Source organism: Enhydra lutris, unplaced genomic scaffold (assembly GCF_002288905.1).
Source record: "Enhydra lutris kenyoni isolate GAN:26980312 unplaced genomic scaffold, ASM228890v2 scaffoldscaffold1, whole genome shotgun sequence".
NCBI lineage: Eukaryota > Metazoa > Chordata > Mammalia > Carnivora > Mustelidae > Enhydra > Enhydra lutris.
In genome coordinates, this window is record NW_019154085.1 from 36408830 (window position 1) to 36428653 (window position 19824).

General features: G+C 35.7%; 1 protein-coding gene across 9 annotated transcripts in view; it reads left to right on the forward strand.

The window, feature by feature from the left end:
* Positions 1 to 18243, forward strand: part of LOC111154224 (mitochondrial fission factor) — a 30919-nt gene extending 12676 nt beyond the window's left edge. For 4 of the 9 annotated variants that reach the window (XM_022513740.1, XM_022513900.1, XM_022513956.1 and 1 more), the window contains 7 exons: positions 2260 to 2334; positions 3345 to 3422; positions 6683 to 6841; positions 10224 to 10256; positions 11826 to 11885; positions 14734 to 14818; positions 18048 to 18243. In XM_022513740.1, the coding sequence (XP_022369448.1) occupies positions 2260 to 2334; positions 3345 to 3422; positions 6683 to 6841; positions 10224 to 10256; positions 11826 to 11885; positions 14734 to 14818; positions 18048 to 18179 (622 nt within the window). In that variant the 3' untranslated portion in view covers positions 18180 to 18243. The remainder of the gene's footprint in view (positions 1 to 2259; positions 2335 to 3344; positions 3423 to 6682; positions 6842 to 10223; positions 10257 to 11825; positions 11886 to 14733; positions 14819 to 18047) is intronic. The other 5 variants (XM_022514043.1, XM_022514118.1, XM_022514370.1 and 2 more) reach the window with 3 other exon arrangements.
* The last annotated feature ends 1581 nt before the right edge of the window (positions 18244 to 19824 follow it).

The window sequence follows — 19824 nt, forward strand, 5'->3', positions numbered from 1 at the left end:
CTTATTTTGGGAATTGCTTATTAAGTATACTTAAGAGAAATTGATAAATGTAAGTGCTCAGTTCTGTGCAGCCTTCAAAAAGTTTATCTAGCATGTAGATTGAAAAAACAAAACAAAAAGAAAACACTTTAAGCAAGTGTCTTTATTTTCAAGTTACTCAGTTTGTCATTAGATTGTGAACTGGCCCTTCCGGCTCTGCTTCTAATGAGCCGTGGTAAACCATGTAGCTTAGGCAAGTGGAATTGTTTTACTTTTCATGGATTGTTGTTTAGCTCTCTGCCTACTGAGTGAGTCATTGAATTGTTAGATCCATTTCATTTTCCAAAAGTACAAGTATATTGTTTAAAGGGCTGTTTGTTTCGGCGTTTTTATTTGGTTGTATTATCATACTCTGATCTTAAAGCTACCCAACTATAAGATATTTTAGATCAGGCAGATGTTTTGTGGTTTTTTTAAAGTTAATGTTTTTTTACAGATAAACTATCCCTTTAAAATCTCTTCAGAATTTTAAGTCTCAAATCCATTGGTGATTTTGGCTTTTCTAAATAAATGATTTGGAATGTTTATGTAAATTAATATATCTTCCTCATTCCATTTTGTGTCAGTTTTCATGAACTCATTCATCATGAACTATCCTGTTAGCTTCTCTGGGAACTACAACAGAATCAGGGGATGGAGCATTTCTCTCAGAGTTTGCAAATCTAGATAAAAGCAAAACACTTAAATGTATATACAACTAAAGTGCAGGACAGTACAATACACCATTTGTGTTAAAACTACATCAAGTTCTAGTTTGGACCTGACTGAAGAATATAGGGATGCAGAGGGGCTTTGATGGGATTAGGCTCTCTCTTCTTTGTAGTAGGCACAAAGGAGAACTGTAACTGTTCTGATTTCTTGGAAAATGTTGAAACGTCTCCCAAAGTGTTCTAGTTATTCTGAAGGGTTATATAGAAAGATAGTGAGTGAAAATGAACATATCTCTCCTTCAGGAAGTACCTGAAAAGTTCAACCATTAAAATGAAATTTTTTATGGTAATTGTGTTTCTCTGAAGATACCTGGTTGGCAGGGATATCAGCTGGTCCATGAAATCCATTTTTCTAGAATATTTTCAGATATATTACACAAATGGTAAGAAGGCTACATAGTTGATGGCTAGGATAGCTTCTTGATATTTAGTACCTATCAGAATGATTAAGTGTATACCAAAGGGCTTTTGTTATTCTCTCTTTGAAATATTTTACAAGGTAGCGAAGGTTTCTAGTAAACTTTTCTGTTATATGAAGATGTGGCTTATTATTTAGGTCTCTAATAAATTTGAAATTTCACACCAGTGAGAAAAACAGGACTGTTACAGGATAGCATCACTTTTGGTTTTTAAGTAACTATTGATAGTTGAGTTGAAGAGAAAGGAAACAGCTTTACTATGTTTGAAAATCAGCTTAGAGAGGTATAATTTAGAGTTGATGATTAGTTCATAGGTATTTTTGTAGTTACCAATAACTTAAGTTCCTCATAACAGAGAAGATTAGAGAGTTAACTGTATTCTTTCTTTTTGTGTTTAAGTTGCCTTAATGGCACTTTCTAGCTGTTTAATAAAACTGAAAAGCTCATGTTTTAATTTTTGGTGGCAAAAATAACGTGCATATTTAACTATACATTTCACGGTGAAATTCTTGTATTACCATATTTACATTAACCATACTTTTATGTTTCGTATATTACCATGTCATGGTAAGATACTTAACCATCTTTTTGTTAATAATGTAACCTTGCTTTTTCTTCCCCTACCATTATTAATTTTAAAATTTATAATTCATCTGTAAGAATCTACATGTAGTTAACATTAGGAATTTTATGTAATGAGCCCTGTTATATATTCAGTGTTGGTAATGTGGTATTGAAGAGATTGTTGATGTAAAACAGCTACATTTTACTTCCACTAATGTAATTACTAAACCATTTTTGTCTTTACCTACTTTAGTCTCTTCTTTGTAATGTAAAATTAACTATGTGTCATTATGCATGAACCTTTGCCTGCTTCCATTTTATTTTATTCCTTGGCTTGAAGAGTAGAAGTACATACAGACAGAAGAGCAGGAGCACCGGCCTTTGTTTTCCTAATTGCTTTCAAGAGTTAGTAGGATTGATTGTTGTCCACTATTGACACAAACATGAATTCTGAACAGTAGACTTGTATCTAGCTTTTCTTTCTGTTATAAAAGCTGAATGTAAAAGAAGCATAATTATTATTTAAGGTGGCACAGATCAGATTCTGCCCCAAGAAATAAAATTTCAAGGTTCCAGGCGTCGACTTCTGCACCGGAGTACACGTAAGGTTTTATCTGCTCTGCTTTTCACAACTAGGAGTTGTTTTAATTTTGCAGGCGTATGTTATACTAATATTTCACCAAGTAATTATCATCGTATAATACCCTAATGCTCTTACTGTTTGGCTTTTCAGAACCTGGGTTTTAGGATTTCTCAAATTGTCAACATACACTTCATTAAGAAAAAAAAAGAGCTAGACCAATTAAGGAAGTTACGTATGATTTGGAGTGTAGCAGTAAAGTAAAATGAAATAATTTCCACATAAGGACCATGCATCCTTTTTTATTTTCTTTATTTTGCTTTGGTTGGTATATTAGTTCTCTATAGATTCAACTTAACCAGGTTCGGGTAACCCCAGTCTTTTTTTCAATTTTAGCACACTATCTTTTCTTTCCTTATTTTCATCCAGAAGGAGAATGGGTTGTAAGAGTGATTTGTCATTAAGGTTTTTTTTTTAATTCCATAGATTAAAATGCTTAGAAGAATGTTTTGAGATCATTTAAACCAATTCTTTCTGTAAGTGTGATAGAACAAGGTGTGGGAGTGACTGACCTCTTGTGGGGCTATTTTAGCCTGCTGTATAGGAATTCAATAGCCGCAGCAGTTCTTGAGCCACAGAAGCTGATTTTTCTCTTAATATGTTTCTAGGAACCAGGGAATTGCCTCAGATAATGGCAAAAAATTAAGGTTTCGTATTTAAAATTTCAAGAGAAATGGGGCACCTGGGTGGTTGGTTAAGCATCTGCCTTCGGCTCAGGTCATGATCCCAAGGTCCTGGGATTAAGTCCCACATCAGGCTCCCTGCTCTGTGGAGAGCCTGCTTCCCCCCCTCCCTCTGCTGCTCCCCCTGCTTGTGCTCTCTGTCTGTCACTCTCTCTCTCTCTGTGTCTCTATCTCTGTCAAATAAATAATTAAAATTTAAATGTTTTCAAGAGAAATGGTACAAAATTTGTGTTTCCATGAAAATTTTTTCTCCCCCTTTTCATGATTTTACTTTTACTGTTTTTGGAAGAGGTTGGAGCCTCACCAAAGAGGTTATACCCTCACAGTTTGAGAAACATTGTTCCTGTGAAAACCCTTGGGGAAAGAGGTACTTGACTTTGGACTAATCTTTTAATAATGACATAGTTATGCCAAATAAATTTTCATTTAAATTTTAGTTCTCACATTGGCTAGTGTTGTTTACTTAACATTCATGTAGTAAGATTGAAATGATAACAGTAAACATGAGCACTTTCTTCAAAATTTCCTAATCTTTTGTAAAAGAAAAAGATAAAGACATTTTGCTGTTTTATAACATTACTTGGATCAATTTATTATCAAAGTACATTTCTATTTAATTACTAATATTATAACATTTGCTTTAATAATCCCAGTGCCTTGGCAATATGTTTACTTTTTTGCTTTTCACAATAATTCGCTTGTCAAAACTAAAGTCAGTACACCTGGGTTGTGTGTAGACAGAGTAGACAGATAAAAAACCTAAACACTTGTTTCCTTCCACAGTTAATGCCAGTCAGGCTGATTGCTAAAATGGGCTTGCTTTTTTGTTGTTGTTGTTCTTAAATTTATTCGTTAAAAAACACCTGCAAGACCACTTAAAGCTTTAAAAAGAAAAAAAATTGCTAAAGTATTTATTACTTCTAATTATGGTAATTTTGGTCATTTGTAATTTAATCATTTGGTTCAACTATAGATGGAAATGTTAGTCAAGGACATTTTATCTATACATATACTGCCCAAAGTGGTTAGCAGTTTTAAAAATAGTTCCTGTTCTATTTTTGGTGTTTATGAAGGATTATCAAATAAATACTGAAAAGTAAGTTAAAGTTCTTACTAATCTTTGGAACTTTAACTTCTTTTGAGAAACTACCAGAAATCCAAATATGCTTTTGATTTTGGTCTTTGATGAAATAAATGTCTTTACTAGTATTGATAAGGACTTAATTTCATCTTTTATCCTTCTATATAAATGTTTTTTCTTATTAAGTTATAATTGAAGATCATGTAGGTTTTTTCATTTGTTATCATATTCCAATTTTCATATCATCATGCATAGAATCTTAGAATCAGCAGAGATCTTATAGACTGTTTTCAAACTCAACCTTCTGTGCATTCCTTCCTAAGAATTTTTTGCAGTTATTCTGTTTTTGCTTGACTAATTTATAAATGGCCACCTGATTTTCTGTGTACAGATAGGAGATACTTGTACTTTTAGAACGTTAAATAAATAGTTCCTTTTACTTGTTTCTAACAAAGTTATTTCTCTCAAAGGAAGTAACCCTTCTGTAATTTTTAGTGGACAAAAATCCGTCAAACTTCTGTCGTGAATTTGGATTTAGTTTATTGACATTGTTGCTCCAAGATTATAATTCTAAATATTGATTATTATAGTCTTTAATATATTAGTGTTTAGCTAATGTATTTACTGATGCAGATTGATGTGCCAGATGTTTGATTTAAGCCCCAAAATGCAAAGACAAAAAAAACTTCAATTATATCAGAATATTGTACTGGTGAGTCTTTTACAATTTAAGTAAAGCCAAGTTTGTTGCCAGCTCTATCAAGAGAGTGTAAGTTAGATTGTTTGTTTATAGTTATAGAACTGGCCTTCTTATTCCTGCTTCTGGTGACACTTTTCTAACATGAATTCAGTCTGCTCTCTCACAAAGAGCAAGAAGCTCAGGTTTTCCCTGTGCTCCCTAAAGAGAGGGCTGAGTACAAGGCTAGTACCTAGACTTTGTATCCCAGATTTACTCTTCTTGGATGCATCTTGGATTCAATATGGGTTTGGCCATGTATCATGGGTCAGTTGATAAATTGGCTTATATATATTATAGAATCTCTGGACAGACACTTAGGGTAATCATCCATGAGCACCCAAAATTTTGCATTTATCTTGACAACAACAGGCCAAATTCCTGTGGTGAATTAGCCCTGATAAATTAATTTCTCAATATGCCAAGTTATAGCTTAGATTTTTTTCTTCTAAATAGTCTTTGGAAAACATGGCTTTCTTATTTATAATACTTCTTACTTTGAATCATCAAGACTTTCAAAGTTACAAAATTGTGGATTTTGTTTTTAATGTTCTGGGGACTCTGGGAACAATATTAGATGTCAGCTGTCCTTTCAAAAATGATCCCACTTATGCTGTGGTTTCAAACAAAATGCATGTTGAGTTAGAAAAGATTACACAAGTCAAAATGAAAGATTTTTCTCTTTTCAGTTCACTATCTGTTCCACTTTCATTCTTTTGGATGAAGTACACAAGGATGAGTTTTAGCGTAAGGCGTTTTTACACTGACACTGAGAAAAAGTGTTGAGCCCACATCCCAGGGTCATGGTCCTTTTATTGCAACAAAGCCTCTTAATGTAACAAACCAGATGGCCAAGTCCTGGTATCACTTAAATACCTCACACAACTGATCATGCCCTAACATTAAACTGCTCTCTGAAAATACACCAAGCTCCAGAGTTTATGTTAGAACTGTAAAATTGCTTCATTCAAATATGTTCAGCTTTTATGAAGCACTGGCAATGGAGCCAAAGAAATTGTGACTCTCAGCTTACACAGGAAAGAATGATTAAGATTATGTCACCAAGAAGCCCAGAAATGGTTGTTTAACATCCATCTGGATAATTTAAGAACTCTCTTGCCTCTCTGTTCACTCTCTGCACAGAATTGGGAGTAGTTTTATGTTTTAGTCATTTAGCTAGAGACCATATGCTTTAATATAATTCAGCTATCAAAATGCTTTTGTTACAGCTTTGTGAAACTTCAAATCATTTTTAATTTACGCATCGTAAACTCAGCTTGCTTCCTTGTCTTTGTGAAGTATTTGCAATGGCATTTTCATGGAATCATTTTGATTCACGTGTTTGAACTCTGACACCTGTATACTAGAACTCTCTGTCTTAATCTTCTCACCATCCGTAAGTCACAGTGCAGTGTTGGTTGTTAGGGGTTTGATTGACTGGATCGGATTACATACATCAAGTAATGAATGCTGCTTCTCCAAAGCTCGGAGTTGAACCCACTGCTGCTTGCCTTGCTGTAGTTCTCTTCCTGCTCCAAAGTTGTTTTTTCATATTTGGTTTGTTTAATTTGATGTGTAAGGCTACACAGTCACAGGTGTTGCATTGTAGCTGTTTTTTTAAAACAATTTAATATGTTTATTAACTTGTTTGGTTTGCCTGTTTTCATAGGGGAAAGTGAAGGGTGGGAAAAGGGACAAGAAAACTAAGATAGTCCTTAAAATATAAGTGTTTGGGGAAACTGGTCAGCTGAAGTTTTATAAATATCTGACTTGAGTGTTTTTCTCTTCATTTGCTGTGCTGTGTAAACAGTGTGACACCATCGCCACAACAGGTTCGGGTCTGTCCTCCCCAAATGTTACCTGAAGACGGAGCTAATCTTTCCTCTGCTCGAGGCATTTTGTCGCTTATCCAGTCTTCCACCCGTAGGGCTTACCAGCAGATCTTGGATGTGCTGGATGAAAATCGCAGGTGATTGGCCATCAGTGACTCTTGCTAGCTGTAATGCATATTTTTTTTGGCTCCTTGTTAGTGGACTGTGGTGTCTTCCTTTTGTGTTTGCACCTTCATCTCTTTCCAAGATGCAGTGGTTTAAAACAACTTGCTTTGCTTTCTTTTAATTTGGAATTATTGTCCAAAATTCACATTTCACAAGATTCTGTTAGCTTCTCTTTAGTCAGGGAGAGTATTCAGTTAATAACTATATACACGAAGTATGATGATTTTTTTCGAAGGTTTCGTTGACCTCTCCTAAGTACTTGACTCCATTGGAATATGCAGAGGCCTACTGTTGGACTGTGTAGGATGTTGGACTGAAGCACACTGATTTTCTTTAGTAAGTCTTTTGATCGAATCAATTATGATACTAATATGGTTGGATTAATGAAGCAAATCTGAAAAGACAGTATCAGTGTAGCTGCCAGGACACTCTTTTACTTTCCTCTTAGCTACGGATTTCTAGGCCTGTACTGAAAACCTCAAGTGCTATTATCTTTTTGATAATACTGATATTTTTCAGTATTGATAACTTTTCTCACTTTTGAACATCCCCAAGTGAAATCATGAGTAGTATACTTGGACCTGCTCGTGCAAATTCTTTTTTGCCTATATTTCAGATATAGATGTAGATATAGATATAGATTTTTTTTTTTTTTTTTTTTTTGGCCCTTGATTCTTTACTACATAGTATTTTTAAAAGATAAAATTTGGGGAGCTTTTTGGCATAGTGTGGGAAAGGTATAGGCAGTTTCATTTCAACTCTAAACATTTTATGTCATAACTCTATGAGTCACTGTTTGAATTTTTATGGTCATTTTAGAAGACTTAACTTTTAAAGAATACCCAGTAAGTTCAGCTGGCCCTTCCAGGAAACCTTGTTTCGTGCCTTGGGAGTTGATATGTCTTATGGCTCGCTCTGAACAAACTTTCTTGGTGAGTGCTTTTGAACCTCATACAAGCCTCAGAGGTTTTACCGTACTTCATGAACACTTGTCAGTACCATCGACTGGTGTTTCTAAGCCTTCCCAGGGTTAATGCAGTGCTTTCCATTTGGGCCCCAGAACTTAAAGCTGCACCAGAAAGAGCTTAAAACAGAAAGTTCATAGCAAGGAAAAATGCGTGTATGTATATGTGCATTCATGTATATGTATGCATGTGTGTATACATCTGCATTCCCCTCCCCACGGGTTTGGAGGACTGTCTTAGAGTATTTGCATCCTATAAGAAGCAGCATGGTTCAGAAGAAAAAGCATGGATTCAGGGGGCCAGTCAGATTCATCATGATCCGCCCCACTGAACAGCTAGCTACATGAGGGCCTTGGACAAATTACTTATTAGCTTCTTTGGGCCGCATTTTCTTCATCTATTCAAAAAAAAGATAGAGGGGTAATAATAATATTACCTAGTTTTCTAGATTCTTGTGAAGACTCTTCCTCCCCGCCCCCACCATCTTTATTTAAGATACAGGTAACGATGGCCTCAATTTAGGGTCATGGCCGATGCTTTCAAACGATACTGAATATAAAGTACCTGGCACTTAAGAACTGATCTTCCCAGAGGCCTGTTTTCTTCTCCCACCTTAAAATAGCTTTATTCTTCACCAGGTATCCTCTTTCACTTTTTAATTACAGTAGGTCCTTAGAAGAGACCAGATTATGAGGTCAAATTATGTCATATCAAATGCTGTTACACTGAAAATATCTGAATGAGAAAGATATTTATAAATTTGATATAGATTAAATAATTACGACTTCACAAAACAGTCCTTCTCCATCATGGAAAAGAATTTTGCTTCAAGTTAAGAAATACAAAATCAGAAATCTTACTAATGTAGAATTTACTTTGTATTCTTTTATTATGAAAACCTGTTTTGAGCCCTAAATGAAGTTTTCTTCATTTTTTAATTGTAATGAATTGATGGCTTTAAAATCCATTCTCTGAAAAGGAATGATCTCTTCTTGTTCACTTAAAAGAAATTTTTTTAATTCATGAAGTAATTGTATTAATAATTCTTTGCTCCTGGATACATACCATTAGTTGTTACCTTGGAGCCTAAATGGTTAGATTCTATTAGTCTTACTGAATGCTTTCATTATTGAAAGGGTTCCTTTTTTTTCTTTTTTTTTTTTTTCATGATTATATTTAAATTTCTTATGATCTAAATGTTGAGCAAGATTTAATCAGAATTGTAAGTACCAAATCAGTTTTTATTTCTATAAGGGAACTGTCTGGCATGACTTTGCAGATATAAGAAGTAGGAATGTGAAATTTGGATAATGTTCTATTTGCATGATTATTAAAACAATATTGCTTATAAAGTTTTAAGTGCTTTTATGTTCCTTGCTCTGTATATCATTTTTTTCTTTCCTATTTTATTATTCTTGGCGGTTATGTTAATGCAATATCCTATCTTTGGTCTTCTGTCCTCACATTAGGTACAGTTAAATTAAGCTAGAATTATTTGGCAGGAAGAAAGAAAAAAACGTCCTGCCTGCTTTATTATCATTAAAAAATGTGGATTCACAGTTGCCTGATGGAAGAACAATTTTTAGTTGACACTTCAGGGAACACTGTGGAAAGGTTTATGTACTATATTTTTGTTTTCCCTTCTTATGGGAACTTCCTTGATCTAAAACCAAGCTCCACATGGAGACAAAGCTAAATCCTTTATACATATTAGAAAAGTTTATTTACACAGGTCAGTGCTGTGCATTTGGAAAATTGATGTATCAAAAATTTAAATGCTGTTATGCTGATATAATTTAGTCCTTGGCTGACCTGGAGATGTCCATGTCTCCTGACATCTTGTAGAACTCCATATCTCATTCTCTAAAGCAAAATATTAACATTTTAAAAAAGAAACTTAATTCTCATGTAAGAACATTATTTAAATATCAACAGATTAGTCATCCTTAGCATGTTTAAGTATTATTTTTAGAAGGAACTTGATTATTTTTATATAGTTTTTCTCAAGCAGATTATATTAGCTTTGAATAGAATACGAAACCATTGTGTTAATAATTGATATTTTTGAAAGTATGCATATAAATATATTACTGTTTATTCACCATAGTGGTGTCTGGTTTTTTTTAGTGAAGAAACACATACTTTATTAAGTCAGAGCATTTATTTACTAAAAATGTTAATATACAAGTTAATGCGAGAACTTGGAGAGCCTTGGATCTCTCCCTTTTGCTGCTTAAATTACAAAACATTATTGTCAAACATCAAACTTAAAAAGATTTTTTTAATGTATTAAATCATACTTATGGTAGAAAGTGGTACTTGAATGAAGTTTCTAACTTTGCCAAATACCTGTCTAATTTACTTTTATATTATATGTGTCAATTGCCAGTGTGAGAAGACAAAATGAAATACGTTGTGAAAGGTAACTGTATTATTTTCTGGCTCTGCATTATAAAAGGGAAATCTCTGTGGTGGAATATGTTGAATATGGCAGATCCATTTGAACATACCAGTGTGAAATTTTTAAGAAGAGCTTTAGGTAACACCCAGCAGGGGCTTCATTTAGTTGACAATTCTCCTATCAGTGTAACACAGGACTGTAGTGAAGTAAGTTTTCCTATGCCACAGAGTGAATATATGAGTAGGATGGGACAATTCAAAAGCCTGTTTCAAGCATATGTGATTTCTCACTGTTCTTTATTTACCCAGCACGATAGAAGTCTAACATGTCTCCCCCAACAGTCTCTGAATCTCTTATCCTCTGAGCCCCAGAAATTTCTTTAAGCACCAATAATGCCTTTAGGAAAGTACAAGCTAAACATTAACATTTTTTTGTATGAATTAACTCGACAGAGAACAATGATTTGTATTGTATGTAGCCAAAATTCTGCAGCTGTACCAACTTACAGAAAAATCTAGTTCATTTGGTATTAAATGTTTACCATAATTAAGTATTGCCTTGATACTTCAGTACAGGCAAAGACCTCATCAATATTTAGAGAATGAGACATTTAAAATAGAAGGTAATAATTCTTAAAATCCTTATAGGGACCCTATAGTTCAGCCCCCTTTCTCTGGCTGGTAAATGTTGCTGATTACTTTTTGGGGACTTGACCAGCAACCACAGAGAGCTTTTGTTTTATGATTTTTAAAGATGAAATTTAGTGAAAAGGTTACTCTGCTTACCTAGGTAGAGAACTAACTGTCCTCTAGAACCAAAGTATGTACTAAAACCTGAAAATCCCCACAAAGTTTTCCAGTGCACCTTAAGTCTTCATTCCCAGCTGCCCTGTATGTCGCTCCTGGTTGTCTCAAGATGAGACTCCCACATTCGGTTGTACTTCTGTAATGTGCCCTAGCGTGGCCCTCAGAGCCTGTGCTTGGGACTGTCTCAGCTCCAGAACCAAGGCTAGCAGCTTTGCTCTCGAGGGCTGAGGTTTGAATGAGACACAGCTACATTGACATATCTGGTGTAAATCAAATGATTGAGGTGGGAGGGAAGGAATTGTGGGAAATGGGAGTTACTTGAAATGTTCAGTTTTTGAGACAGGGCTGTTGTTACCAGACGAGCAACCACGATCATGCAGGTGCTACTAACCAGTTGTTGACATGCTTCCAAAGTAGCTAGTGATTTTCTTTTTCCAACTAGAAAAGAGAAATTAGACCTTTTAAACAGGGTTGTCCTCTGTCTTGAATTTCATAAATTAAAATAATAGGCACCAAAGAAAATTTTTTTAATGTGCATGCTATCTTGTCACACAAGATCTGTTCCTTTTGTTTTTTAACCCATGGTGAAACGTTAAATTTATGAAAATCAAAATGGAGGCCATTTAATACAAAGATTTTTAAAGTATTTGAAAGATATTATATTGTATCACAACATACAATATAATCCTATTTGACACTTTTTTGTCTTGTTTTTGCTTTTATTTTATTACTTCTCTGTTTCCTGATTCTGTCTTGTGCCTTCTCCCGCAAAAACCTGCCTTAGACCTGTGTTGCGTGGTGGGTCTGCTGCCGCCACTTCTAATCCTCATCATGACAACGTCAGGTAAATTTTGAGACTTTGTAATTATCAGGGTAAATAGTTGACTGAAATTGTATTTTGCAGGACATAATGCATGTAGTAGGCCTTTATATTGTAGCTTGAACTTCTACAGATTTCCTCTCTGAGTACAACCTGCTTTTCTCTGAGAACAGCAAGCCTAGTCATTCATGACCTTTGTCTACTACAAGATGAAGAAAAATGCTTGACAGTTATGGTGTCTTGGGAACATCTGAGATATTTAAATATATTTTTAGGAGCTTATAGACGATCATGCTGAAACACAGAAAAGGTCATCTCAAATCTTGTTTTATGTGCTTCATTTTAAGTGTTGCCCTGGGTTCTGTCTACCATTTCCTTTTTAGTTGTTAATTGTTTGTACTGTCATTTGCAGTGTATGGAGAAACCTTTGTGTAAGGTGTCATCTTAAATTGGGGGAAATCAGCATTCACAGTCTAGGAAGTTCAATGTTTAAAAAAGAAATTTAGTTTGAAGAGTTTTTGTCATTGTTAATTTAAGCTTTTCCCTCTTATTTTTGCTCTTTTAGCTCTTTCAGACATACTTCTTAGCCTTAGTAATTATTTCTTCCTGTCATGCATGAGGACAGATAGAATGACACATAGGAATCCTTAGGGTTCTAAGGTACCCAGATCCCTATTTCCCATCTTCTGGGGAAAAGAAATTTAGTTGGTATTCATAAATACCATTACTGTCATTTTTTTTCAGAGATAATTTTGCTTATTTTAAGCAGAAATGTATGATCTGTTGCAGTAAATTTAAAACTGTCAGCATCATTTCTATGATGAGAGGAATCTGTCAAGAGAAGAGGGAAACATCAGTTTCTTAATAATACTGAATTTAGCTTAGAGGAATTGAAACCAAGTTCCTTAGTGGTCCCTTACTACTCTGCTGACTGGTTTCTTTCACAGTATTAATTCAATCCATTGTAAGTTTACCCTTGAATATTTCCCCGAAGTTAGAACTTAAGTTTGTGATCCTTTTCTCTTTCTGTGAAAGAACTTTTAAGTCTGTGATCTGACTTAACATTTCTTAGTTTTTAGTTCTGATAAATACAGCTTTTAGTTTAAGACACACCTTAAAGTAATTTTTTTTTTTTTTTTTTTTTTTTTTTTTGGTTGTACCTTGAGTTACATAGGTATAAAGCCTTTGGCCATGTCCCTAGATTTCTTTGCAAATAAAGATTTCCTTTACAGATGTTTAACACCTTAATTCAAGATTTAAATTGAGTAATCCCTGTCACTTACACTTCCTTCTGTATGTTCAGCCTAGGTCCCTTTACCTTTGAAGCCATTGCTTCCCCCCCCCCCCCCCAGCTTATTTCTCATAGGTAATCTCAGGGAAATAGAAAAGTTTTATTTTGAAGACAAGGTGTAAAGAAAAGGAATCTTCAACTCCTGTTTTCTCCTCTAATCTTTTAATGATTCTTATTGTTTAAAAGAATAATGAACTCTGATATTTATATAAACCCATAGTCCCAACATCTGCTCTCTCAGCTCACCTCACCGATGCAGTTGCTCTCAGTCTTCAGAATATTTACTCTTATAGTGAAGAAAGGAGCAGTTAAATGGGAAAGCAAGTTCCTTTTGCAATAAAAGGAACGTTTAGAGATTGTTCTGTGTTATCTAGAGTCAGTGCACACCATCAGTCCTTGAAACTGGAGCACCTGTAGTTATTACCTACACCTACAGTGAACATTCTGTGTTCAGGATGACGACACTGGCTGGGAGCACACTGGAAAATTATAAAAATTCTGTTTCACCTACTTTATTAAAGTTTCAACAGCATATGAAACCAAAGGATTTTCTGGATATACTTGTCTTTAACATGTCTGGATGAAACTGTAATTCTCCTTATACCCCTTTGTGTGGTAATGTGCTTTTTGTAATGGAGACTTGCTAGAAAGATTAGAATATATGATCCATGTGTCAACTCTCTGTGGATTACAAAAACATTACTTTTTAATTCAGTTTATTTATATTCTGCTCATTCAGGAAAGTTACTATGCCATTGCACTGAAATAACCATACAGGATTAAAATACTGAGAATATAAACATGTGAGGTGAATTGTATGGTATGTAAATTATATCTCGGTTAAGCCGTTAATTAAAATAAGCTTAAGAAGTGGAAATCCAGGCAAAGGGGAAGAACAGCATTTGTGTGTATGTGTTTCTTAGAGGTTTATTGTCATGCATTTAAAAAGCAGTGCTCTTTTAGAAGTAACTGTATTTGCAAAAGAAGTATTTCTTAATGTGCTTTCTCTGGAGTTGTTCTTAGTGGCTTTCCAGTATTATTTTATACACAGCCTCTTAATGATTTATCATTGAACCAATTCTGGATCTGAACATAGTAACAGGATGTACTCAGGCGATTTTATAATTCCTCCTGTGGGAGACACGGTCGAGATAGGTAATAACAAGTAAATAAAGGGTAGAAATGGCAAGAGAAAAGGCAATTAGAAGAGGAGGAGAAATAAGAAAAAAAGATATCTGTCTTTTTTTTTTTAGCTAGAGTTCATTTACTTTGTGTTCCCTGCCAGTGAGTCTCAGCAGGGACTCCTGCGGGAGTACATAAAGACATGAGTGTGTGGAAGAATTCCTTATTGTTATATCCTAGAGTGGCAGCTCTTAAGTCATTGCTCAAAATACTTTTGCTTTTTCCTCTGGTTTCTTTTGTTGGTACCCATTCAGATGGTAAGATATTTTAGTAATTCATATTGTGAAATATCAGTCTTTTGAACAGTTCTTTGAACATTACCGAACACATGACATGACTTACCAGATACTCTTAATTCTATTCTAATACTAAAATGTATTTTTATTTCTCATCTGCTAGGCATGGCATGTCACATATAGATACAACAATTGAAGGAACTTCAGACGACATGACTGTTGTAGATGCAGCTTCATTAAGACGACAGGTATTTAATGTACCAGATAAGATATAATCCTAAATTACAGTCATACAATACTTTAAATGATAAGTTTTTAAGATGTTATCATTTTCTCTCCTGTGGAACCCATGAACTGAAATATTTTATTTGTCATGCTGTTTAATAAGCCATAATTGACTTTTCCATTTAAAAAAAAAGATTTATTTATTTATTTGTTTTAGAGAGAGAGCGAGCAAGTGACAGCAAGCATGGGGTGGAGGGCATGGGAGAGAGAAACTTTAGCAGACTCCTTGCTGAGGCCAGAGATCGATGCAGAGCCCGATCTCATGACCCTGAGATCATGACCTGAGATTAACTGACTGAGGGAGACGCTTAACCACCTAGAGGCCCTGACTTTTCCATTTTGATTAAAGATATGTTAAACCCCCATTTACATGTTTTGGTCAGCATAAAACAGTATTACCAGGATGGATTGGTGTAATTCTGGCCAATAACAAAGAATCTTGGCATTTTAGCAAATTGGTATAGTCATAAATTGTTTGACTTTTGAAATTTGTAATAGTCACTTTGGGAACCTGTGTTACTCTGAGAATTCCATTTTGGAAATCACTGCTTCCATTTTGCACAGTGTCCTTATAAACACAGTTCTTGTGTTCTATGAAAAGTCCTATAATGGAACTATAGTTGCATACACACATTTTTACTATGAGTGCCTCAGCCTCTAGAATCACACAGACGCACACATGTGAGGAAGGCGGGCTCAGTGTTGTAATTGTGTCTGTGCCAAGTAGATGTAGAGGAGGAATGAATGAATAAAGTATTTCTAAGATGAAGAAACTAAATATTTTAGCATAAGAATAAATATCATTTTAAAGATTTAATATAATAAAAGGCTAATATGAAGCAAATAATACTTTATTTTGAGTCTCACTTATTAAAACAAAGAATGCTGGGGTGCCTGGGTGGCTCAGTGGGTTAAAATAAGCCCCTGCCTTCAGCTCAGGTCATGATATCAGGGTCCTGGGATTGAGCCCTGCATCGGGCTCCCTGCTCAGCAGGGAGCCTGCTTCCTCACCTTTCTCTCTGCCTGCCTACTTGTGATCTCTCTCTCTCTCCCTCTGTCAAATAAATAAAATCTTTCTCAAAAAAAAAAAGAATGCTGTATTATAATTTTGTACATATTTTCTTTTCTTTTTTTTTTTTTAAACATTTTATTTATTTGAGAGAGAGAGAGAGAGACAGTGAGAGAGAGCATGAGCGAGGAGAAGGTCAGAGGGAGAAGCAGACTCCCTGTGGAGCTGGGAGCCCGATGCGGGACTCGATCCCGGAACTCCAGGATCATGACCTGAGCCGAAGGCAGTCGCTCAACCAACTGAGCCACTCAGGCGCCCTGTACATATTTTCTTATACTGATTTATACCTTGCCTATTGAAGGAAGGGCATTTCTTTGGCATTTGTCATTGAATTCACCATTACACCAACAACCTTGCCTTCCTGAAAGTGTAATAAGAGCCTCAAAGTTTTAACATCTTCTCAATCCTTAGCTTAGAGGTGAACGAGTAGAGGACAAAGATACAGTCATTATAAACAAATCACACATATTTTTGAGAATTTAAAAGTAGTAGAAAGCCAACTGGGAAACTATGAGTTTCTGAGATCAGTAACAAAACGGAGTCCCAAGGAGATTCTGCAGAATTCACATTTGTGACCCTGGCGACATTGGAAGCTATGCTTCTGCAACTGTCCTTGCCCTGTTGCCAAGGACCCAACAAGTTGTGCTTCACTGAGTCTAGTCTAGAGACGAGGGACTCGTGGGCCATCTGGCTCCGAGATGCAAAATGTAATCCATGACCAGAGTGGAATATTCAAAAGCTGCCTTGGTATTGATACTTCTCAGATGAGCCTAGATGAAAATATTTAAATGACTCAAGATCAATGCCAATTATTTTCATTGGCAATAAAGTGGATTGCTTAGTGTAAGAACTTTATATCCCATGGGACCAAATAAGCACTTCTCATTACAAATGGTTGGGAGAAGGTAGTCTTTACACGCTCCCTTTTTTCTTTTCTTTTCTTTTTTTAACTGAATTGGCTCTGGGAGAAAAGTCATTGCTCAGCACTGATCAAAAGTGAAGTACTTTTTCAGGTTGTTAAAATGGTTATCTCTGCACCTCTACGTCTGGTTCTGCCCACAGACTCCCATTCCTGGCCCCACCCACCCCACACCCCCAGTTTGGAGTCCTCAGTCCTTGAAATGCTAAGGATTCTGCATTATGAAAATACTCTTCCTTCAACCTCTCTAATATAATGTTAATAATCCCTTTGGCTTTTATAATGTGTTTTTCCATAGGTGTTGCAGGTTAGACTCCCCAGAAAGCAGATTATAGGATGAAGGTTTGCACATAGAGCATTTTCTGGGGAGTGCTCCTGAGTCCAAAGGGAAGGAAAGGAAGCGGGATTGGGCAAGAGGGAAACGTTGGGCTGCAGTGTAGTCAGAACACTACACTGTTCTGTGTACTACACTGTGGCCAGCCTCCTGCAGAGCTCTGAAGCTGGGGTGACCCTTCAGAGTTGGAACAAGGGCTGGGCCTTTCATCTCTTCACTATCTGGTTGGATACATGCTGCTGCCCCGGTAAAGGAGCGTAAGTGTAGGCAAGGCAGTCGTTCAGCCCAGGGTTGTGACAGTGAGGGCCAGCAGCCAAGGTGACACTCCTAGCAGCTGGAGAGTTATTAGCCTTTCAGTTCTGAAGGGTCTGAATGGCAGAGCACAGGACCTGCTCTAATAGGTTATTTTATGAGATGCTCCCAGTCACTCAGAAAGTGGATGGAGAAGGCAATTAAAGCAGGTTAAAGATGAACAACTGAAGCTGGGTGACAGAAGCTTCTAGAAAGGAACAGAAGCCCCCCATCCTTTCTGCTGTGCTAGGCCTGCCTAAATGTGTACTTAAACTTGGTCTTTTTGATTGGAATAGCATGCAGTATGCAACAGTTTCCTTGGCCCACATTGAATCAGGGAAGGAAGGAAAATACAATTTTTCTGATTCAGAAATTTGGGGAAGGGAAAAGGAGAAGATTATATCTGTGAATTTAAGCTGTCATGGGTAACATTTTTTCTACATATAGTTTATTTTGCTCCCAAAGAAACTGTTCATTGTTTATAAGAATTCTTTTGAAAGTCATCCTGCTTTATTAAGAACCTAATTGCTCTGTGCATTAAAGTTTCTCTTTTGTCTTTTGTCACGGTTTTTCACTTAGATAATCAAACTAAATAGACGTCTGCAGCTCCTAGAAGAGGAGAACAAGGAGCGAGCTAAAAGAGAAATGGTCATGTATTCAATTACTGTAGCATTCTGGCTTCTTAACAGCTGGCTCTGGTTCCGCCGCTAGAGGTAACCTCAGCTCTCGAAACTCGTGTCTCAACAGCTGGAAATATAAAGCATTTACAAACTTCTTTGTTTCTGTCTTTGCATTGTATGCCGTTTTATAGTCCATGCCCTGAACATGTATTTCTTCCAGAAAGGAGGGGGGAGGGACTGATACTTGCAGAAGTCAAGGTATGTTCTCTCACTCAGCTGTAGTCACTTAAAGCAGATCTGCAGTAACAAACACCTACTTAAAATTCTCCCTTTGCATGTTTTGTAAATAGGCTCTAGTTTGTTTTTTAAAAGGAATTTTTGCCTCATCAGCCCACACAATTTATTCTCTGAATGGGAGCGAGAGTGCATAGGGAATGGATTTAGAAAAGTATCTGTAGAAGAAAAATATTACTTTATTTTGTCCAGTTTCTCAAACACTGTTAGATTGGACAGTTCTGTTAATAGACCCTTTTGCATCCACGTTTCAACATTAACACTTCTGAAGTCGTGGTCTGGTGTCAGATTTGATAAAGCCAAGGCACTTCATGTTTACCAGTCACCTTCACTAAAGTAATTCCTAACATTTCCAGCAGTTTACCTAATATGCGTGTAAAATGTGCATACTTATTTTTATTTTAGTTTTGCAGATGGTTTTCTATAAAGTATGTTTTTACTAAGTCCCTGTGTGAATGATTTAAAAAACTACAGAATAAGGTACAAATGTAGTGTATTTAATAAACTGTCAACTAAAGCAATGTTTGTCGAAAAATTTTATTTCATCATATTGTTGTGTGAGCTGTACTTCATAGCATATTACCATTAATGAACCCGAGTCTTCTTGTCTCAGAAGGAAATAATGCAATTAATGACTTGGCTGGTAGCAAGAACCTACTGTGTTTCCTTTCCGATTTCCATCCCCGCAGCAGCAGGCGCTGGTAGCATTACAGGTGGTTTTCTAAGTTGTGGTATCTGTCAGGTGCTTTGGAGGAAAACAGCTGGAGTTGTGTATGCTTTTTGCATTGTAGTATTTAGTTAAGATACTATATCTCATGAACTTTAAGTGTACCAGTGAAATCAAATCCTGGGAGGCTCTAGCTCTCAGAATTATCCACCGCCCCCCCAACCCCGGCCCGATTTTGTGTTCAGAAACAGAATTTTAGTTAGGTTTAGTATTTGCCACATATCTTCAGTTAGGTTTAGTATTTGCCACATATCTTCAGTATCTGAATACCTAGGTGGTGAGTGTTAGGAAAGGCAGTTGAGGGAAATTCCTTAGATAGAAGTAGATTTAGTGTTTCTGTTCTTGCTTCTCTCCTATCCTTCCAAAATAAAATACTTGGAGGAAGGATTCCTGTCTTTGCTTCCTAAAGTTTACATGAGTTTGAGGATATTTTCTTTTTATCCATGAAAATCTTCTGCCTTTTATAACAGCCTAATGATATGGTTATATTAATTCTAGCTTCATATATATATATATATATATATATATATATATATACACACACATATATATATATTTTCTTACAAGGTAATTTCTGAATGATCCTCCCAATTGAAAAATGAAAATGATGGATAAAACTAGCATTTCTTTTGCTGGGCAGGCATGAAAAGGATTCTGCTAGGGCCAAAAATGAAATAAAACAGGCATTCTAGGAGATAAGCAAATACAAAAGCTG